A 19,188-nucleotide genomic window follows, 5' to 3' on the forward strand; every position below is an offset into this window, starting at 1 on the left:
CCACTCTACATATGACAACAGACTGGAAACTGATGGAAAGAACTAGCTGCAAAGACTTGAGACTGGTATCAAACGTTATGACTAACTCATAGCAAGAAAGCAATAGGCATATTTCCAAAAATGTCCTAAAATGTTCCTTAAAGGACGCTAGTAAAACCATTTTTAAATATTACATCCAATAATCGTGATAAGCAGCTAATGTGTAAATACATATTTTTGAGACAGATCAAATGCAACAGGACTTTAAGTAAGATTGACACCAAAAAGAGGACACACATGTAGTCCCTTAAACATTTAAACCACACACACACAGACACACACACACACACGCAGTTAGAGTCAGGGGTCTTTGTCTTCCAGCTCCGCTCTTTAACAGATGCAGCCCCTTTGACCTAGATGAACTTCACCCCAGCAATTAACACGAGGCATCATGGGAAACATCTGCAAAATCTACGGTGCACATCTGGCCCCGCTAAGCCCCGATCCAAGTGCCTCCCCCAACCCGCTGCCTGTCACCCCGATGCTTCAGCCCAGCATCAGAACATACCCCCCAAACACACACACACACTCATCCAGCTGCCCGGGCTTCCTCCCCCTGGTCCCCCCTCATTAGCAGGAAGATGACAGGCGGGACACGGGGCTGTTCCTCAAGGTCCCCCCCCCCCTCACATCTGGCCCCCGCAGACACACACACTCGCTGGAGGATGTGTGGGGGGGGGGGGGGGGGCAGGGTTATGTCTCCCTCGGGTGCTGTACCCTACGTGACCAGGATGTATAAAAACTTCAAGCGTGCTTTTATCCCCACCTTGATTCTCACTTTGATGCTTCAGGCTCAATGTAATGTAAATATTCAAATACTTGTTTTTTCTTGTGATCACATTTTTATTGATATTAATACACAACATGTACAACCAAAAGACATATATTTTTTAAATAAAATAACTAAAAGTACATAAGAAAAAAAAAAATTCGACAACAGCAATTACTTACAAAATATACAAAATGCAGAATACATATGTAAGCTAAAAATAATAACAATAATACAGACAGAACATTTTCAAATACTTCAAGGTGGGGTAGGTAATTCACTTCAGAAACACTTTTTGTTATATTCCATGGAATGCTCTTAACATCCCGATAGCAATGAATGCATTAAATGCTTTGACAATAAATGTCAATAAATGTGTGGAAGCCGTGGTGCTGTAAAAAGGACGACCAATCATCTGATCCGGCCCGGCTAAAGTAACTGGATGGCCTACCTGCCTGTCAGCCTTCTATCTGTGCACAAACTTACCTCGTGCCCTCATTGGTCATGTGCGCGTTCGTGTGTGTTGGGGGAGGGGCTCTGTAAGGAAGTCTGAAGGAAGGGGCAGATGTTTTCCGGTTGCGTACTTTTCAAATTCTAGCGCACTCGAGCTGGTTTCTCCATTCTCGACCTTTAAGTTCAAAACATATTCACAATAATTAAATACAATTTCTAGCTGTTGCAAACCGTTTCCTTTGAAGAATAAGATCCTCACTAGGGACGCAGTCACCCTCCACTAACCTCACGTGGAGATAACACTGTAGGAATATTAGTTAAATATAAGCATAATTATTATGTAGTAAAATGTGTCCTAAATGACAATAAAGAAACATATTCTGTTATATTTAGTTGCATGCATTTGATAACCACCAATCAAGATTAAATGTTATGTTAGGCAGGTATTATGTTTACAGTTTATCATCTTAGTTTAGCGTGTTAGCATGCTCACGTCTGAATTGACCGTGTGATGGTGTCTGGGCTTGACTTTCTGTGTCATTGCGCCCTCATCGATCACTGGCTGTGTCCTTTACAGTCATGTATGCACTTAACGAGTGATGTATTGATGCTTAACGTAGTCTGTGTCTGATGTGTTTCCAGGATAAAGAGCCTCGTGGGATAATTCCTCTGGAGAACCTGAGTATCAGGGAGGTGGACGAGCCCAGGAAACCTGTGAGTAGACACTCCAGGCACTCTTTCTTTATCTCCTTTAAAGCAGTAAGAAATCCTTTGTATGTCCATGTGGTATAATTGTTATTGCAACCAACAACCCAGGACATATTGCGTTTGTTTTGAAAAAAACAGCGCACAAAACGTCGCTAAAGTATTTTTTCTATCTTTTCCTTTTCATGCAAATAAGAATCTTTGATCGTTCATTTAATGTTAGCGACATGGCTACAGCTAGCAGCCTTTATACTGTATAAAGCAAGAACAACTGCAAGAATATCAAAGTAGCAGAAACCCTAATCTCAGAGCTATTAAAACACCTCTTGTATTAATAACTACCGTACTTTTCGGACTATAAAGCGCACCTGCATATAAGCCGCAGCAGCTAAATTGTCCGTCTGTCTTGCTCTCGTTCTGTCTCTCGGTTTCACTTTTACTTTGGCGCGCTACCTGTCTCACTCTTTTCCGGCCTCCAGCTTTTCCTGCTGGAGCCCGCCCCTTAAAGGTGGCGGGCGCGGACCGGTCATAGAGCCCATAGAGTTGAAGGTGGTTAATGTTACCTGTAAAATCCATAGATTTAGGAGGTTCCCTAGTGGCCGTTAGCTGTACAAATAAAATGGGGAGAAAAAGTTGCGGCTTATAGTCCGAAAAGTACGGTAGGTAGATATTGTTACTTAGCGATGAAGTAGAAATAATTTTTTTTATCACTTTCCCTCTTCCCCTTCTTTGCCTCCTCCTTCCATGAAGCTCATTTGCTCGATAAAGTTTCTACAGTTAACATTACTTTAGTTGTTTTGCTCCCTAAGAAAGCTGCTCTGAGCTGAGTAAGATATTTAAATGCGACTCAGTAACAGAGCGTATTGCAAAGTAAAAGCGAGGTTTACATGTAACTATGATAAACGCAGGGGGTGTCATTGTTCTGCAGCCGTTACATAGAGCAGTCAACATATATTAATAATGATAAGCAACAATAATCTACTGTCACTTTAACATCACACTTTTCTCAGACATGTGTTCTTGTTTTTCACCGTGCATATCTTTTCGTTGCCTCCCCAGAACTGCTTCGAGCTGTACAAGCCGAACCACAAAGGTCAGGTGATCAAGGCCTGCAAGACGGAGGCGGACGGGCGAGTCGTCGAGGGCAACCACGTGGTGTACAGGATATCTGCCCCGACGCCGGAGGAGAAGGAGGAGTGGATCAAATCCATCAAGTAAGAGACGCGGCGTTAGTGGGGGTCCGTTTACACTGAGGGGGCACTTAGCCAACACTGAGGCTCCCAGGTGGCACTTTCTCACGGCTGACCTTGACTATGACACACACACACACACAGAGCTGTGACCTTTATCATATATGTGCAGCTAGTACACACACACACTTAGACGCTGGTGACTGAATGCGACTCTGTTTCTCACACTTCCACACAGATAACACTCAGGGGTGATTTCTGCTCCGCTGGATAAACTCACTTCCCTTTGTTCACACACACACACACACACACACACACACACACACACACACACACACACACACACACACACACACACACACACACACACACACACACACACACACACACACACACACACACACACACACACACACACACACACACACACACACACACACACACACACTGCTTACAGCCTTGTAAGCAGGGAAGGAGGTGAAGCTGTACATTGGGTAATTGATCAGCTCGCTGCTTATAATCCACTCAGCTGCAGCTTCACCGGCAAATATGATCAATAATATCACGGCAGAAATCATATTACACGTCGCTTCAGGGCTCTAATGATGTTATAAAACCTCTTAGCGTTAGAAAGAGTATCCAATAAAAGAAAGGTGTGTTAAGTGACTACAGATCCTGGGATGCTTCGTATACAGTTAAAGGGACTGGAAGGAAAAGAGAGGTGGTAATTTCTTGTTGTTTTGTTTTTATTGAACGAGGGGTATTTCCCATCGTGAATCAGAGTCTCTTTGGGAATTCAGAGCAGAATGAAACAACAGCCTCCCAGTTAAACTGCCAGAAGATACAACAAACATCAACATGACCAACTATGAATAACATAAAGCAATGCAATGTTGGCGAGTTGTCACCCTGGCTTGCAAACCACTATTGTTGGTGGCGTGGTGGAGGTGGCTCTCTGGATGTTAGGCAATACATGAGAAGAGTCAGAGCAATGGTGACGGGAAATATAAAAAAGGTCATTGTATTGTGAAAAGTATGTATGTCAAAAAGTATTTAAAATGTCTTCGTATAAACTGTTGAAAATATCATGAAAAAGTCATAGTATACAACATTTTTATATTATGCTGAAAAAAGTCAAAATATACAATGTTGAAAATATCAAAAATTAGTAATTGTATGTTATGTTAAAATATCATTAAAAAAGAGGTAGTATATCGTTATATAGTAGGCTGAATAATTCAAGTTGTCTCTGTAGATCCCACCATGACGTTAAAAGCCCCTTCTCCCAACAGTTGGAGGAGTGAAACGATTTGACCCTCTGAACACACACTCTCTGTTTCACACTCAGCGTCAGAGCGAGTAGGGTCCTCCGGTCACTGCCGGAACAACAGAGACCACAGATTGGACTCAAACTCACACACTCTCATTACACCCGCCTGTGGTCTGCAGACACAGAAAGACACACACCTGACTCATCTGCTTCCTGGAAACGGCTCTCTCACACACACACACACACACACACACACACACACACACACACACACACACACACACACACACACACACATACACATACACACACACACACACACACACACACACACACACACACACACACACACACACACACACACACACACACACACACACACACACACACACACGACTGGCCACCTCAGCATGTTGTGCTGCTGGGAAGGCTGCGGGTTATTCTGCGTGTTCCCATCCTGAGTGTGTCACGTAATAAGATTTCGGGTATGCAACGTTGATTTTTCCACAGGGAGCCGGAGCCAGTCTGAGATACTCTCCCCAAAACAAAAAGACAGGCTGAGTTAGCAAATAAAGAGTCCGACATTTCTGTCAGGAGAGGGTGGAGACCAACATCGAGCTTCACGGAGATATAAGAGCGATATCAAGTGGCCAGAAACACGATTTCAAGCTAATGTCCTCGAGTAGTTTCAATAGTCAGCCCTTTGTACACACAGTAACTCGTCACAATTATTTAGCTAGCAACAAAGTGAGGACCTAGCCGGGGAACATAGGTGGACATTAAGCAGCTAAAGAGCCAGAGATATTTTGACTTGGCTGAGACCGAAACAGAGCTACGAGGAGATACCGAAGTGACATCAAATGGCCAGAAACACGATCGCTCGAGCTTTCAAACGAGTGCTCACGTTGCTTCCTGTCTGCTAGGAGTCCAAATAGTCAAATCTTTGTGTTGACAGTAACCGGTCACAGTTATTAAGCTGTCTTGCATTTAGCTATGGACATTTTGATTGACTGCTTACCTCCCTGAGACTGCTGTCAATTGCCTTGTTGACATTTAAGTTGAATAAAATACTCTGATGGTAGAGCTACCTATTTTGACATTGTATAGACAACCTCGTGTTTAAGAAAAGAGCCAATGTTATTGTATGAATAGGCATACATTTTCTGTTGTGTATTTGTCAACATGCTCAGATAAAAAAACTTCTGAGTGAGATATTTATAGATTGGGAAGGAGCGTTTGAGTGAAGATCAGGTGCAACGAATCACTGTCGATGTCAGGTTTTGATGTTGCAGAATCAAAGCAAAAGAGTTTCTTTCTCAATCCGTCAGAGAGCGGCGGAGACAAAAGACGAAGCTCCGACTGATAGATACAAGACAGATTAAGGTCAAAGAAATGACTGCCCCTCATCCTAAAATACTTCACGTGTAACAATGCTATTCTTCTCTCTCTAGTAACAGATTTGAGTGGTAACAAAAATCCAGTTTATTCATAATGTTGACATGTCTACCTTGCAAACTACTCTTATTTGGATGTACAGAAGCAGCTGTAAAGTGATGTGTTTCCTTCCTCTCCTTTTCTGCAGAGCGAGCATCAGCAAAGATCCTTTCTACGACATGCTGGCCACCAGGAAGAGGAGGATAGCCAATAAGAAGTGATGACCGCCACACCGGCAAACACACCTGAGTCCCCCCCCCCCCCCCCCCCGTGTGTGTGTGTGTGTGTGTGTGTGTGTGTGTGTGTGTGTGTGTGTGTGTGTGTGTGTGTGTGTGTGTGTGTGTGTGTGTGTGTGTGTGTGTGTGTGTGTGTGTGTGTGTGTGTGTGTGTGTGTGTGTGTGTGTGTGTGTGTGTGTGGTGAAGGCCTCATGTGTGTTCTTTCACGGCTGGAAGACAGCAGCAGGTGCTTGTCTTTGGGACTGAAATGGATCATTGGGGTGCACCTGTGTGTGAGGGACTCTGAACACTGATGAGGGGGACTGTATGGACAAAAAACTGGATTAACACAAATGGACAAAAGGAACAGGACTACAGCCATGACTGGAATCATGGGAAATCTTTGCATAGTGTGCCCTCTGGTGGACGCATGAGGAGGAGCTCATACGTGGCTTTTCCTTATTTGGCGTTGACTCCCAGATACCAGGAAAACATCTTATCTTCACCTCACATGTTCTTCTGCTACAGAAAGCCTCAAGCTTATTAAATCAGCTGGTCTGATTGTTAGTGACTGTATCTGTACATGCAAACACAGATTTATTCTAAAAAGCTCATATTTCATTTACAGCAGGGCTGCAACTAATTATGTATTGATTAATCAGATACATTTTTTGGTCTACAAAAGGCCAGAAAATAGTGGAACATGTCCATGACATAGGGCTGCTCGATTATGGCAAAAATCATAATCTCGATTATTTGGGTCAATAATTGATATCATGATTATTAAAAACGATTATCCATTTACTTTGAAAACATCAATTTATTGGAGAAAAAAAATGGGAACAGTATGTTTTTAACAGTTGATTACCGTGAACTTTAAATATAACTCAACTGAAAAACCAATAGAAAAAATATTTAATAATAACAAAATAATGGTTTTATTTCGATTACGTTGTTTTCGTAATCGTTGCCAGCCATAATCGTAATTGCGATTAATTGAGCAGCCCTACCATGACAGTTACCGAAGTCCAAGGGGATGGCTTGGTTTGTTCCAAAACCTAAAGATATTCCATTTATTATGATGTAAAACAGAGAAAATCATTGAAATCACGATATTTTATAGGAATTTTTGGAAATGTCTTCATAAATAAATGACTTATTATTGATCTGTTATTATGGATTATACATAATTGTTGCAGCTCTTATATTTCCAGGCGAAGGAATTGGTGCAGGTTATGAATACTCTCAATATATAAAGCCCCTTTAAAGTGTCCTCAAACGCTAACACACATCCTATTTTCTGTCATGTTATGTATTGAAGATCCATTTCTTTTGTATTTATTTTCTTAATTTGGTTAACAAAAGAGGCAGCCCCCCCCGTCATTTACATTATGCATGTATAGAATATATTGTACATACTGTTCCTTTGTTTCTTCCTCTGTTGTGTTTATGTAGCATGTAAATCATATCGGCCTGTACCCGTTCACCTGTTTTAGTTTGAACCGCTGACAGTTTACAGAAGTGGAGGAGCAGCGACTCCTCCGCCTCGTCATGAGTTATTACTGAAGATCAGAGAATACATGAAGTTATACGAAGAAAACTCGCTGAGTTGGAAAATGGAGTAAAGTGAGTTAAAAACACCCTGAAAGAAGCTAAATACTGGACATTTTAAAACTCAAATGATGTGAAACTGGAATCTGATTTTCCCAAACGGAGATCGAGACGACTTGCCGCCTTTTTTAACAGTACATGTGATTTTAAGGTTAATTGATCTTAGTTTGGGAAAAATGCTCATGAATACTATGAATAAAAACATGCTGATCAGAAAACTGTTGTGTGTGGATGTGAATTCAGTGAAAAGAGCTTAAAGGTGGGGTGGGTAAGAATGGAGAAACCAGCAAGAGTGCGCTGGAATTTGAAAGTACGCAGCCGAAAAAAAATCTGCCCCTTCCTTGCAGAGCTCCTCCCCCAACACACACGAACGCGCACATGACCAATGAGGGCACGAGGTAAGTTTGTGCACAGATGGAAGGCTGACAGGCAGGTAGGCCGTCCAGTTATTTTAGCCGGCTCAGATGATTGGTCGTGCTTTTTACAGCGCCACGGCTTCCACAGATGACTTGTTTTAATGTATTTATTATCAAAGCATTTAATGTATTCATTGCTATCGGGGTATTAAGAGCATTCCATGGAATATAACAAAAAGTGTTTCTGAAGTGAATTACCTACCCCACCTTTAACTTACCAGGTCTTTGGTTATTTATGAAGTATTTTAGGAATAATATAGTGAGTTTGAGCTGGAAATGTGTCTTTAACTTGTGATTACAGGAGAGTGCTATCATCCACACTTAATGTATTTACATATTATAATGAAGGAACTTTGGATACAATCTAATCCTAGTATATAATACAAAGGCAGACTTTTTACCCGGCAACTCGTCAATCAGTTTCCCATTCATTTCAATACAGCTTGTAAACGAGTCAAAAGACCAAGAAGAGATTACAATTTCTGACATTAACAAATGTATTTAAGGCTTTTACCTTATACAATGTATAAATTCTGACATGCTAAACGTAAAAGGTAGTAGCAATTTTCAACTTCTGTCTAAAGTTGAAAAAAAACCAACATAAAACAAACATTCCCAACTTTTGTCCAGAGAAAATGGTCGATATTAACAGGAGTTTTTCTAAAAACAAATCAACATCTACAGGTAACCCTGATACAGGATCTTTACATATAAAAATAACTGATAGTACAGTTCAAAATTAAATTCACAGTATTTTTGATGACGCTAGAAGACACAAAACTGTATTTTTCATAAAAAAGCAAACACAAATGGTCCACAGGCATGATTAACAAAGATTAGATGGTTTCCTTTTCAAAAGAATCCAAAAGCAACGTGACAGGAGAGAAGAGGGAGGCGTGACATACCTCCGTGTGTGGAAAGTTTAAAAATGATGGCGTGAATCTTAGGCTTCAGAGCAAAAACAAGCTGGGAAATGTCCTCAAGTCTGTCCAGGGTTTCATTCACGAGTCCTTTCCACACCCAGTAGGATCAAAGAATAAACTCCAAAGCATTGTGGCTCCGGAGATACGGTGGCGTCTAAAACCTGCAGCCGATGCCTTACAGTTCTCCTTTTCCCTTTAGTTTGTCTGAATGTGACGCAGGTGGATATCCACGAGTTTCCATGTCCTGAGTTCCACTGAGCAGCAGCTGAGATGTTCAAGCTCCAGGCTTTGTTTGTGTTCATACAAGTATATATTAATATTTTATCATAAATGTCCATTGAGTGTCTTTTTTAACCATAGTTAGGAGAATTACGGCATATAAATCGATGCCTTTGAAAAAACAAAACATTTTTAAAACACTTTTCTCGCGGTAAAAATACAATATATTCCCAACGAAGAAGCACCACGTCAAGAAAAGATGTCATTCCGTTGCTGTTGTTGAAATGGTGATGTGGCTGAAAGGAGAGAGAAGAGGCCTGTTATAACATCTGATAAATGTTTGTTTATTAAACAAGTGGTACAATCAATAACATCAAATGCAATACAGTACAAAACAAATCTAAAGAAAGAAACAAACCCCCCCCCCATCTATGTTAGAACCCAGACCTTACGTGAGAGGGAATGGGGAGGCTTCCAGCGAGTCGCAACCAATTTTTCTGCTGCTGTAAGTCCGGCTAATAGTGCTCGCCTTTTGGTCCGGGTTAAACCACAGGTTGGACAGGTCATTTAGGATAAGTGTAACGGGGGAATGAGGCACGCTAGTCTCAAATATCGCCGAATCTGGCCACTGGTGGACATTCCCAGAACATATGTAGATAAGTACGTCACAGAGTGCAATTATTTTCATTAAACAAAGCTTCCTAGGCGTAAGGTAAACTCGATGAGTGAAACTATAATGTATGGGTTAGAAGCTATTAGGATATTGGACCAGACTTCATCCCAATCACTCTGGATCCAGATCTGGGATATCGGCCCTCCATATCGCCTCTAACGCCAGGGGTCTATAAGCGTGTTGTGAAAAATTCTGATAAATGTTATTGTTTATAAGCAGTGTCTGTACTGATGATGATGATGATGATGATGATGATGATGATGATGATGATGATGATGATGATGATTAAAGCCCACTCACAGTCAGTGTTTCCAGCCACTGGAGGATCCGTGGGAGTCGCCGTTCGTGTGGCTGTAACCATTTCCTGCAAAACAACATGGACACTTTAAATCTTCACCTCACACGTTCTGTTTCCCGTCACGACAGAGCGCCTCGAGCTGCTCTGATCGCATTTACACATCCAGTCACTACCACACAGTGTTAACTAACGTAAGGCAATCAGATGGTGAATTGTTGGTCTTCAAAATGCCTGTAAATAGTGAAAAAAAGCCATTGAAGTTTCTCAAAAGGCGAGTGCTTGTTTGTTTTTTTGGTGCAAAACCCAAATATATTCCATTCATTAGGATTTAAAACAGAAACAATCCTGGAACTAACCATATTTAAAAAGGCAAACAAAAAGCACATTTAGACATTTTTGCATAAAAAAAATGTACTTTAAACAATTAATCATATTAATAACATTTTCGGTCAATCTGATGGATGATGCAGGCTCTGATATGTCCTCATCGAAGGGCAGGCTCCACAGCAGTGTTTCTCTCATCTTTAAAAAGGTACATTTTTAGCAATAGAGAGGCGAAGTCCCTCCCTTTCCTCCATGGGACCTTATTTCTGAAACAGCATGTATTGAAGTCAATGGAGAGAGAAAGATTATCTTTTGATCCCGTTTTAATTGTGCCACGAATTACACATATGATGTTTGTCAATTTAAAAGATAATTTTGCAAGTCAAAAAAATGTGTGGTGAAACTGTGAAGTAACACTTTTTTGTGTGAAACCGCTCAATGAACTACATCTCCCGTCTCGCACCACACACCAAGACGGCCGTCACGTTGGAACATTTCACTTCTTTCTTTCAGAATGAGGCGGAAAGTATTAAAAGAGGCGAAAATCACTACAAGTCTGGGCGTGTTGAGAGCTGTACATACACACAAGGGGAGTGAGTCGGTTCCGTGAGAGCCAGCATGCGGGACCGGGACTCTGGGATTTGTAGTCTTTCTAGTTGCGTATTTTTCATAGTCTTATATTTCAACAGTTTTACGACAAACTGACTTTTTTGACATGGAAATTATTTGTTAAGATTGACAAACATCATATGTGTAATTCGTGGCACAATTCAAACGTGGTCGAAAGATAAGTTTTCTCTCCCCATTGACTTCAATACATACTTTTTCCGAAATAAGGTCCCATGGTGGTCACCGTGGAGGGACTTCGCCTCTCTATATATTGAAGGTGTAAAAGCTGAAGTACCTTTGTATCCGTTGAGATGTTGATTTGAAGCGTCTGTTGGGGAGGTGGGGTTTGAGGGGGGGAGCTGCTCGCTGCTGCCGCTGCTGTGATCTGTGCGCCGCCGTTTTTCAGGAGAGTAACCGTTGTGTTGTTTAGCGTCCTTGCCGTCGTAGTATCGTCTCTTGCTGCTCTCCCTCTCCTCGCTGCTCTTGTTCCCACGGACCCTCGACGGTCCCGGCTGCTCCGACTCGCTGCGCCTCCTCCGCTTCTTCTTCTTCTTTTTGGGGTCAGCGGCTCGGTCTGAATCCGCTTCGGAGCTCCTAGAGAAGAAGGAAAACTCACCAGGGTTACTAGAAATCCAAGACTAGATAGAAAGCTGAATGTCAATAGCTCAAGACATTCAGCTCCTCGTGATATTTAGGAGCTGGTTCAGTTTAACACATTTTAAAATGAATTGGAAAGACAGCAAAAGCAAACCGTCCTCCAACCACCAGACTCCGGGGCAGTTTCATCCCACAGGCAATAAGACTGTTTAACACCTGAACTGTTGAAGCAACATCCCTAATATTCATCTGGCTGCTACTTCAAAATGACTTATCTTTATAAAACGGACAAGTGAAATCAAGCAATCTGATTGGTTCTTAGCCGTGATAGAACGAGAATTGTAGTTACTTTTCACAACAAGTCAGTATCCCTCCGCGTCTGAGAAAAAGCTACAACTGTTACATTACGTCCGTTACGAAACTAACTAACTAACAAAGCTTAAGATGGAAACATGTCAGGGATAATGTGCAGCAAGGACTTATTGACCGTTGTTAAGGACGCTCACATTTGCAGAAAGAAGTCCGGTCGATTTAACTGTATACAGTTTGGCTGAAAACTGTATACAGTTCGTGTCGGACCGAACCACGCCCCTTAACTGTGATATAATGGCCGTATACCACGGCCTGTCGTGAGCCATTGCTTAAATATATCCTATTCCAATAACTTGCATATAGACTCTTATTGCACCATTTCACTTTTTGTATTACTATTTACTTGCACTATATTTTCTGCTCATCTGTGTTGCTCTGTTGGAGAAGCCTGTGACACAAGATTTTTATCGGCATAACTACATGTAGCTATGTTCGTATGACTAAACAAAGAACCTTGATTTGAGAGGCAGAAGTCTACAAAAAAGTCTAAAATGATTGATCTAATATGTGGCAGATTGATTTCAACCCAAAAATAATCAAGCAATAAAGTTTAGAATCGAGCAGGGCTGTGCAATTAATCCTATTTTAATCTCGATTACGATTTTGGCTTGCAATGATTACGAAAACAACGTAATCTAAATAAAAGGATTATTATTATTTTTTATTTGATTGGTTTTTCAGTTGAATTATACTTAAAGTTTAGGGTAATCAACTGTGAAAAACATACTGTTCACATTCTTTTTAAGTAAATGAATAACTCCAATTCCAACCATTTGGACGCAGACTTGCATTTCCCCGTAACGATGTTGCTTAGCAACCGGCGTAAACGGACCTCAGCGCTATCAAGCAGTGAGCGTGCGACGTCCTGTTCAGATGACGTCTAACCCAACGGGATGCCATCAATAAACTCCACAGAATCACACTACACACCTACGCCATGACTACATTCAGGCAGACTGTACAATACAACCTCTTTGGACCATTTACATACTTATTGAAAACAAGCTACAAAATGTAAAACCTTGGAAAATGCCGTTTAATACTTTTTAATAGCCTTAATTTTCGCTAAATTGATTGATCAACTTTTAATACTTTTTAAGACCCCGCGGACCCCCTGAACTGTTATGTACTCAAAGCAGAAAGCCTTTAGACCAAATACTGAACATATATTTGAGTATATTTATTTACGTTTGTTGGGTAAACAATGTAATTTAAACAGAGGCATAACTCACCCGCTCTCTCGGTGTCTCTCTTTATCCTTTGACTTCTTCTTTTTGTGTTTTTTCGAGCACCGAGTCTCAGAGCTGTCCTCCCTCTCCTTGCTCGGAGGATCGGCGTTCCTCTTGTGATCCTCCTTGTTCGGAGGCGACTCATTTGCGCTTGGACGCTCCCGAGGGGGGGAACCCTTTGACTTTTCTGAGGTTTCTGTCTCTGTGTTTGGCGAGGAAGCCTCCCCTCTCGACGTATGATAATCCCTCTCCCTGCCGGTGCTCCTCTCCTTCATCGGCCGGGACTCTCTGCTCTCCGGCTGCCGACTCCTATCCTCTCGGTACGAGTGACCGTATCCCCTCCGCTCGTGACCCCAATCATCTCTGGAGTTGTAATTGTTCCGCTCCCGCTCCCTGGGTGTGAGGAAAGGCCGGTCCCTGCGACGATCAGGGTCCCAGTCCCTGTAGGACCGGTTGTACGGAACCAAGCGGTCCTTGTACGAGCGGTGTTGGTGGCGATCCCGAGAACGATCCCGAGAATCTCGTCTGTACCGATGTCTGTCTCCGTCTCTCTCTCGCACCGGGCTCCTGTCCCTGTAGTGTCTGTCCTTGTCTCTGCTCCAGTCTCTCTCTCTGTCCCGGGATGTCTGTCTTTCTCCTCCTCTAGAACTGGGCTTGGACTGGGGTTGCTCCTTAGCGTCGGTGCGTCCTTCAGTCCCTGCTGACGGATCACGAGTCCTCGGTAGATCCTTTGCCTCCTCTTCACCTCGGCTAATCCTCTGTGGAGCTGCAGACGTCTCGTTGGTGTTTTGGGAGTCGTCTGTCGGGGGGGGTAAGGCTGCAGGGATGCTGTGCGGCGGGGCAGGAGAGGGGGAAGAAGCAGGTTCTCCGGACGTGACGGGGTGAGTGTTTGTTGGAGTAGCTGAAGGTGGAGAGGAGGATGGTGCTTGCGGAGGCAGGGGTTCAGACACAGTTGTAGCCCTTATGTCAGGAGGGGGGACGCTCTGGGTTTCACTGGCAGCGGGATGGGGGCTCTGAGAGGAACTGGCCAGGGAGGAAGCAGCAATATGGGCCTCTTGGCTGGAAAAACAAATAAAGAAGCATTTTAATTGTAACACTTTGGGTGAAATGTCTGTGAGAAATTTTAAAATAAAAATATCGATGCAGCCAAGTAGATTTTGAAACCACATCTTTATACTCCCTAATCAAATCAGATTTATTAACTTCTTAATATATGGTTGAAAGCAAATACATTTCCCATTTTGAATCAGCTCATTTTAATGTTACATGCCAGTTTGACCAGGGGATCTTTTGTGTATATGTAAGCAATCATGCACCTGAATGGATCTTGTTTATTGGAGTGATATAGCGGTTAAATTCAGAGACTATGCATCAGTGTTTCCGCCAGACCAGGGGTGTTTCTCAATGTCGAGTACGCTTGCTTGGTAGCACATGTCTTCCGAGCGTCTTGCTTCAGAAGCGAGGCAAGAATACTTACCGGCATTCGGAACACGAAGAGTGGAACAGGCGAGCAAGTGTGCAGGTGTGCGTCATATGAGAGGCCCCGCCTTACATTTTCCACCACAGATTTGGGGAAATTGGTCCGTGCGCAAAGCATTGTGGGGATTTTACGACCGCGGAGTCTACACATGTGCAGCCTCGAAATTTCTTGCTACAAAGTACGCCGGGCTCGGTAGAATTCCAAGTATGCTGGACATTGGAACAGTCCTTCGGCGGCACTCGATGACATAGTATGCTTGAAATAGTGGCTCTGGAGCAGCTTTCCTCGACATTGAGAAACACCCCAGGGCCGAGAGGGCGTCCACCCCGAGAGCGGGAGGTGTGACGTCACGTGATTTTGAATTGAGCCGCCCCTTATAGATACTATCTATTTACGTATTAGTGATGGGAATTCCGGCTCTTTTTAGTGAGCCGGATCGTTTGGCTCGGCTCACTAACGGCTCTTCATGTTACCACAGTTTACCACGGAGCCTTAGTTTCGCCGCTGCGAGGCTCCGGTGCTCACAGTTCACGCGCGTGCTCCACTAGGACCCCCCGCCAAGGCTCGCCGGCAGTACACTTTCCGTCACAGGAACACGCTTTGCTGGCGGCGAAAAGAATCCCACCAGACTCCTTTGCCCCTCCAACAGAGCGATGTCCTTGTCCATCATTTCAAGCGATAAAAACTCTCGATCATCTCTCGAATTCTTTTATTCATTTTGTCAAATGACGCCTGGCGGAAACGCCGCTATGCATCGATTTTGTATGTGATCAAGCCATGCAAATGAAATATGTTTTGCATTTGGTTTAAACAGCTTTTCTTAGTTTCTTTCTCTCGTTTATTTGGCAGGGACATTGCACATTAATGAACACTTAAAACAATAAATATTTCAAGCGTAAATATGCCGGATTTAGCTTTGAGCTACTTTCCATCCGCATTCCCTCAATAGCGTGGTAATCTCACCTTGCTTGACTGTGATCACTGTCGTGTCCATTAGAAACAACCGCAGCCACAGAGGATGAAGTGTCATGATTAATGCCAGAGAGCTGAAAAACAAGACATCGTTCATTCAGTATTTATCGATTTAAACCAAAAGCTCATTAGGTTTCATTACATGAAAGGAGACTTACCTTATTAGGGGTGTTGTGTCCATTCATTTTGTGGTGTCCGTTATGGTGGCCATTTTGACTGGATTTAGAGACGCCATTGGTGGGTCCGTTTAACCCGCTGTGATGCGCTCCCGAGTCTCCGTTTGTGGCTTGAGAGGAAGTCTCTCCCGCTCTCTTGTTTCCGTTGAGGAGAGACTTCGCTAATCCGCCGTTATCCAGAGAGCCAGAGTTCTCCTGGTCCGATTCCTCTGAGGACTCCTGGCCGTACGGCACCAAGAACGACGCTCCGTTTCCTCCCGCGTGGTGACCGCCGTTACTGCGAGACGTGCCGTTAACGTGGTTTAGCTGACGCGGAACAAAGCGAACGTCTGAGGTAGACTGCGAGGACGAGAGAGAGCTGGAGGAGGAAGAGGAGGAGGAGCAGCTGGCCGAGGAAGGCTGGCTGTAAGAGGAGGAAGAGGAGGAGGAGGAGGAGGACGGGCGGTTGGTTTTGCCTTGTCCGATGAAGAAAGAAAGCTTCTGCCGCTTGTCCTGGTCTGGGATCATGGTGGGCCGGCTGATAGAGTGGGAGATGGAAGAACAGGAGGAGGAGGAGGAGGAGGAGGAGCAAGAGGAGGAGGAGGAGGCCAGTCCATGGATAGATTTCCCCCCAACACTGCTGCTGGTGCTGGGCTTGGAGTTGGTGTGAAAGTCCCTCAGAGATCCGTTCCCGTTGACGTGAAGAGCGCGCTGAGGACAAACGAGATAGATTTGTTGTTAAACACTGGCTTTATATCTTCTCACATTCGAATATGTTTGATCAACATCGTTTAGATCAGTCGTTTTCAACCACACCGTAAGAGATCGTCAGGTGTGTCGTGGGAAATTGTCCAAATTCACTTAATCAGTCCAAATAATATTATTTAGTCGTTGCATTTAAAATCCATCAGCGCCATAGTCCAAACTAAACACTTCAAAACAAGGAAACTGACAGTTTTGTTAGCATGCGTTAACAAACTGGTAACTTTTTAAAGTGCACCTATCACGCTATTATTAGGCAATAGCATAGGTCTCAGATATATAAAAAACATGTCTATGAAGTGTTTTGCTCAAAATACCAAACAAATCATCCATTCTAGCCATGCCTCATATCCCTCTATTTCACTTCCTGTTTCAAAAGAAGGAGGGGTCTGAGCTCACGCGGGACCCGCCAGCTACCGTCTAAACTAAATGCTGCCGTAATGAAACGCCATATCATGGATTATCAAGGATTCTCTCTGAAACAGTCTGGAGCTCAAAGGCTTTCTCTCTTGCCGGTTATACCACAAGGTGAGTTCCTTTTTACTTCCTGCTTCTTCACACACATGCTCTCCAGTACAGGTTAGCTCTGAGTGTTAGCAATGCTAATGTAAACACCGACCATATTACGTCGGGCATTGTTTCTGATAGCAACTTTCTGATAGTGCCGTGGGTCCACATATCCGATATTACGTCATATCGGACGCAAATCTGGATCAGCTCCGTAGTAGCCCCGTTTTTTTAGATTTGGGTACGGAGGAAAAGAGAGGGTTTTATTTTCCGACGCTGCGTGAGTTCCCCGACACACCGGGACACATAGTTATGTATGAAATACATCAAAAAGTGCATTTTGCATGATAGGTCCCCTTTAAAGTAAAACCACAAAGAGAGAGCTCTCAAAGCTGGTTACTTAGGAGATAATCACGTAGCCAAATGGAGACACTTTATGAACGTTTATGCGGTATAAGTAACTTTTTTGGTTGTTGGTAAACTGTGCACAAGAAAGGTTGAAAAGCCCTGGTTTAGATGTACCTTGGTCATGTGTGGTGGCAGCTGGGGACCAATGAAGCCCATGTTGTTGTTGTTGTTGTGGTGAATGCCGGAGTTGATGCGTGGGATCACCACCGGCCGTGGAGACGACTGACCAGGGTTGCCTGCGCTGTGGCTCATGTGGCTGAAGTCCCCTGCTTTCTTCACTTCACTGGACCTAGGAACACAAACAAAAAACGGACATTAGCAATAGGACTCGTTTTGTGATTTTTTGCATGTGTTTTTGTTCTAAAATGACAGTTTACTTACTTAGAGTAGAAAAGGACGTAGGCCTGCTGGTTGAGAACAGAGCGGATGTCGCTGACAGACACAGAGGAGTCATTCATCTGATACCACTGCCCGTTGCTCGCCTGGGAAACAGAAGAGTTGGCAGATTTTTGACATATTTGCTAAACTGAATCATCATTGTTACACAATCCTCCTCTCAGTTTCTAAATTGCTATTTTAAGCGTCAACATAATAAAGGTTTATTCTACAAAAATCATCCTATAAAGACGAAGATATACTTTTATTGATCCCAGTTTGGTACATTTGATTTAAAAACCTGAACCTTCTGAATGTTTGTTTGTCTGTCTGCCTGTATGTATGTGTCTGTGTGTCTGTATGTGTGTGTGTGTGTCTGTATGTACAGTGGGGCAAAAAAGTATTTAGTCATCCACCAATTGTGCAAGTTCTCCCAAGATGAGAGAGGCCTGTAATGTTCATCCTAGGTACACTTCAACTATGAGAGACAGAATGGGGGGAAAGAATCCAGGAAATCACATTGTAGGATTTTTAATGAATTAATTGGTAAATTCCTCGGTAAAATAAGTATTTGGTCACCTACAAACAAACAAGATGTCTGGCTCTCACAGACCTGTAACTTCTTCTTTAAGAGCCTCCTCTGTCCTCCACTCGTTAACTGTATTAATGGCACCTCTTTGAACTCGTTATCAGTATAAAAGACAACCTGTCCACAACCTCAAACAGTCACACTCCAAACTCCACTATGGCCAAGACCAAAGAGCTGTCAAAGGACACCAGAAACTAAATTGTAGACCTGCACCAGGCTGGGAAGACTGCATCTGCAATAGGTAAGCAGCTTGGTGTGAAGAAATCAACTGTGGGAGCAATTATTAGAAAATGGAAGACATACAAGACCACTGATAATCTCCCTCGATCTGGGGCTCCACGCAAGATCTCACCCCGTGGGGTCAAAAGGATCACAAGAACGGTGAGCAAAAATCCCAGAACCACACGGGGGGTCCGAGTCCATGACCTGCAGAGAGCTGGGACCAAAGTAACACAGGCTGCCATCAGTAACACACTACGCCGCCAGGGACTCAAGTCCTGCAGTGCCAGACGTGTCCCCCTGCTTAAGCCAGTACATGTCCAGGCCCGTCTGAAGTTTGCTAGAGAGCATTTAGATGATCCAGAAGAGGATTG

General features: G+C 43.3%; 2 protein-coding genes across 4 annotated transcripts in view; one reads left to right on the forward strand and one right to left on the reverse strand.

Moving 5' to 3' along the window:
* cyth3a (cytohesin 3a) overlaps window positions 1-6,124 on the forward strand; it is a 32,372-nt gene extending 26,248 nt beyond the window's left edge. Inside the window, exons 11-13 of the mRNA XM_034106678.2 lie at window positions 1,904-1,975; window positions 3,026-3,180; window positions 6,009-6,124. Coding sequence (XP_033962569.1) covers window positions 1,904-1,975; window positions 3,026-3,180; window positions 6,009-6,081 — 300 coding nt within the window. The 3' untranslated portion in view covers window positions 6,082-6,124. The remainder of the gene's footprint in view (window positions 1-1,903; window positions 1,976-3,025; window positions 3,181-6,008) is intronic.
* Window positions 6,125-6,127: 3 nt separating this feature from the next.
* Window positions 6,128-19,188, reverse strand: part of usp42 (ubiquitin specific peptidase 42) — a 21,876-nt gene continuing 8,815 nt past the window's right edge. For 2 of the 3 annotated variants that reach the window (XM_034106672.2, XM_034106673.2), the window contains exons 11-18: window positions 18,013-18,113; window positions 17,746-17,920; window positions 15,958-16,665; window positions 15,791-15,873; window positions 13,351-14,406; window positions 11,445-11,743; window positions 10,219-10,282; window positions 6,130-9,541 (exon numbers count right to left, since the gene is read on the reverse strand). In XM_034106672.2, the coding sequence (XP_033962563.1) occupies window positions 10,221-10,282; window positions 11,445-11,743; window positions 13,351-14,406; window positions 15,791-15,873; window positions 15,958-16,665; window positions 17,746-17,920; window positions 18,013-18,113 (2,484 nt within the window). In that variant the 3' untranslated portion in view covers window positions 6,130-9,541; window positions 10,219-10,220. Of the gene's footprint in view, window positions 9,542-9,697; window positions 10,283-11,444; window positions 11,744-13,350; window positions 14,407-15,790; window positions 15,874-15,957; window positions 16,666-17,745; window positions 17,921-18,012; window positions 18,114-19,188 lie in introns of all 3 variants that reach the window. The other variant, XR_011644995.1, reaches the window with a different exon arrangement.

The sequence above is a fragment of the Pseudochaenichthys georgianus genome, chromosome 19 (assembly GCF_902827115.2).
Source record: "Pseudochaenichthys georgianus chromosome 19, fPseGeo1.2, whole genome shotgun sequence".
NCBI classification, from domain to species: domain Eukaryota; kingdom Metazoa; phylum Chordata; class Actinopteri; order Perciformes; family Channichthyidae; genus Pseudochaenichthys; species Pseudochaenichthys georgianus.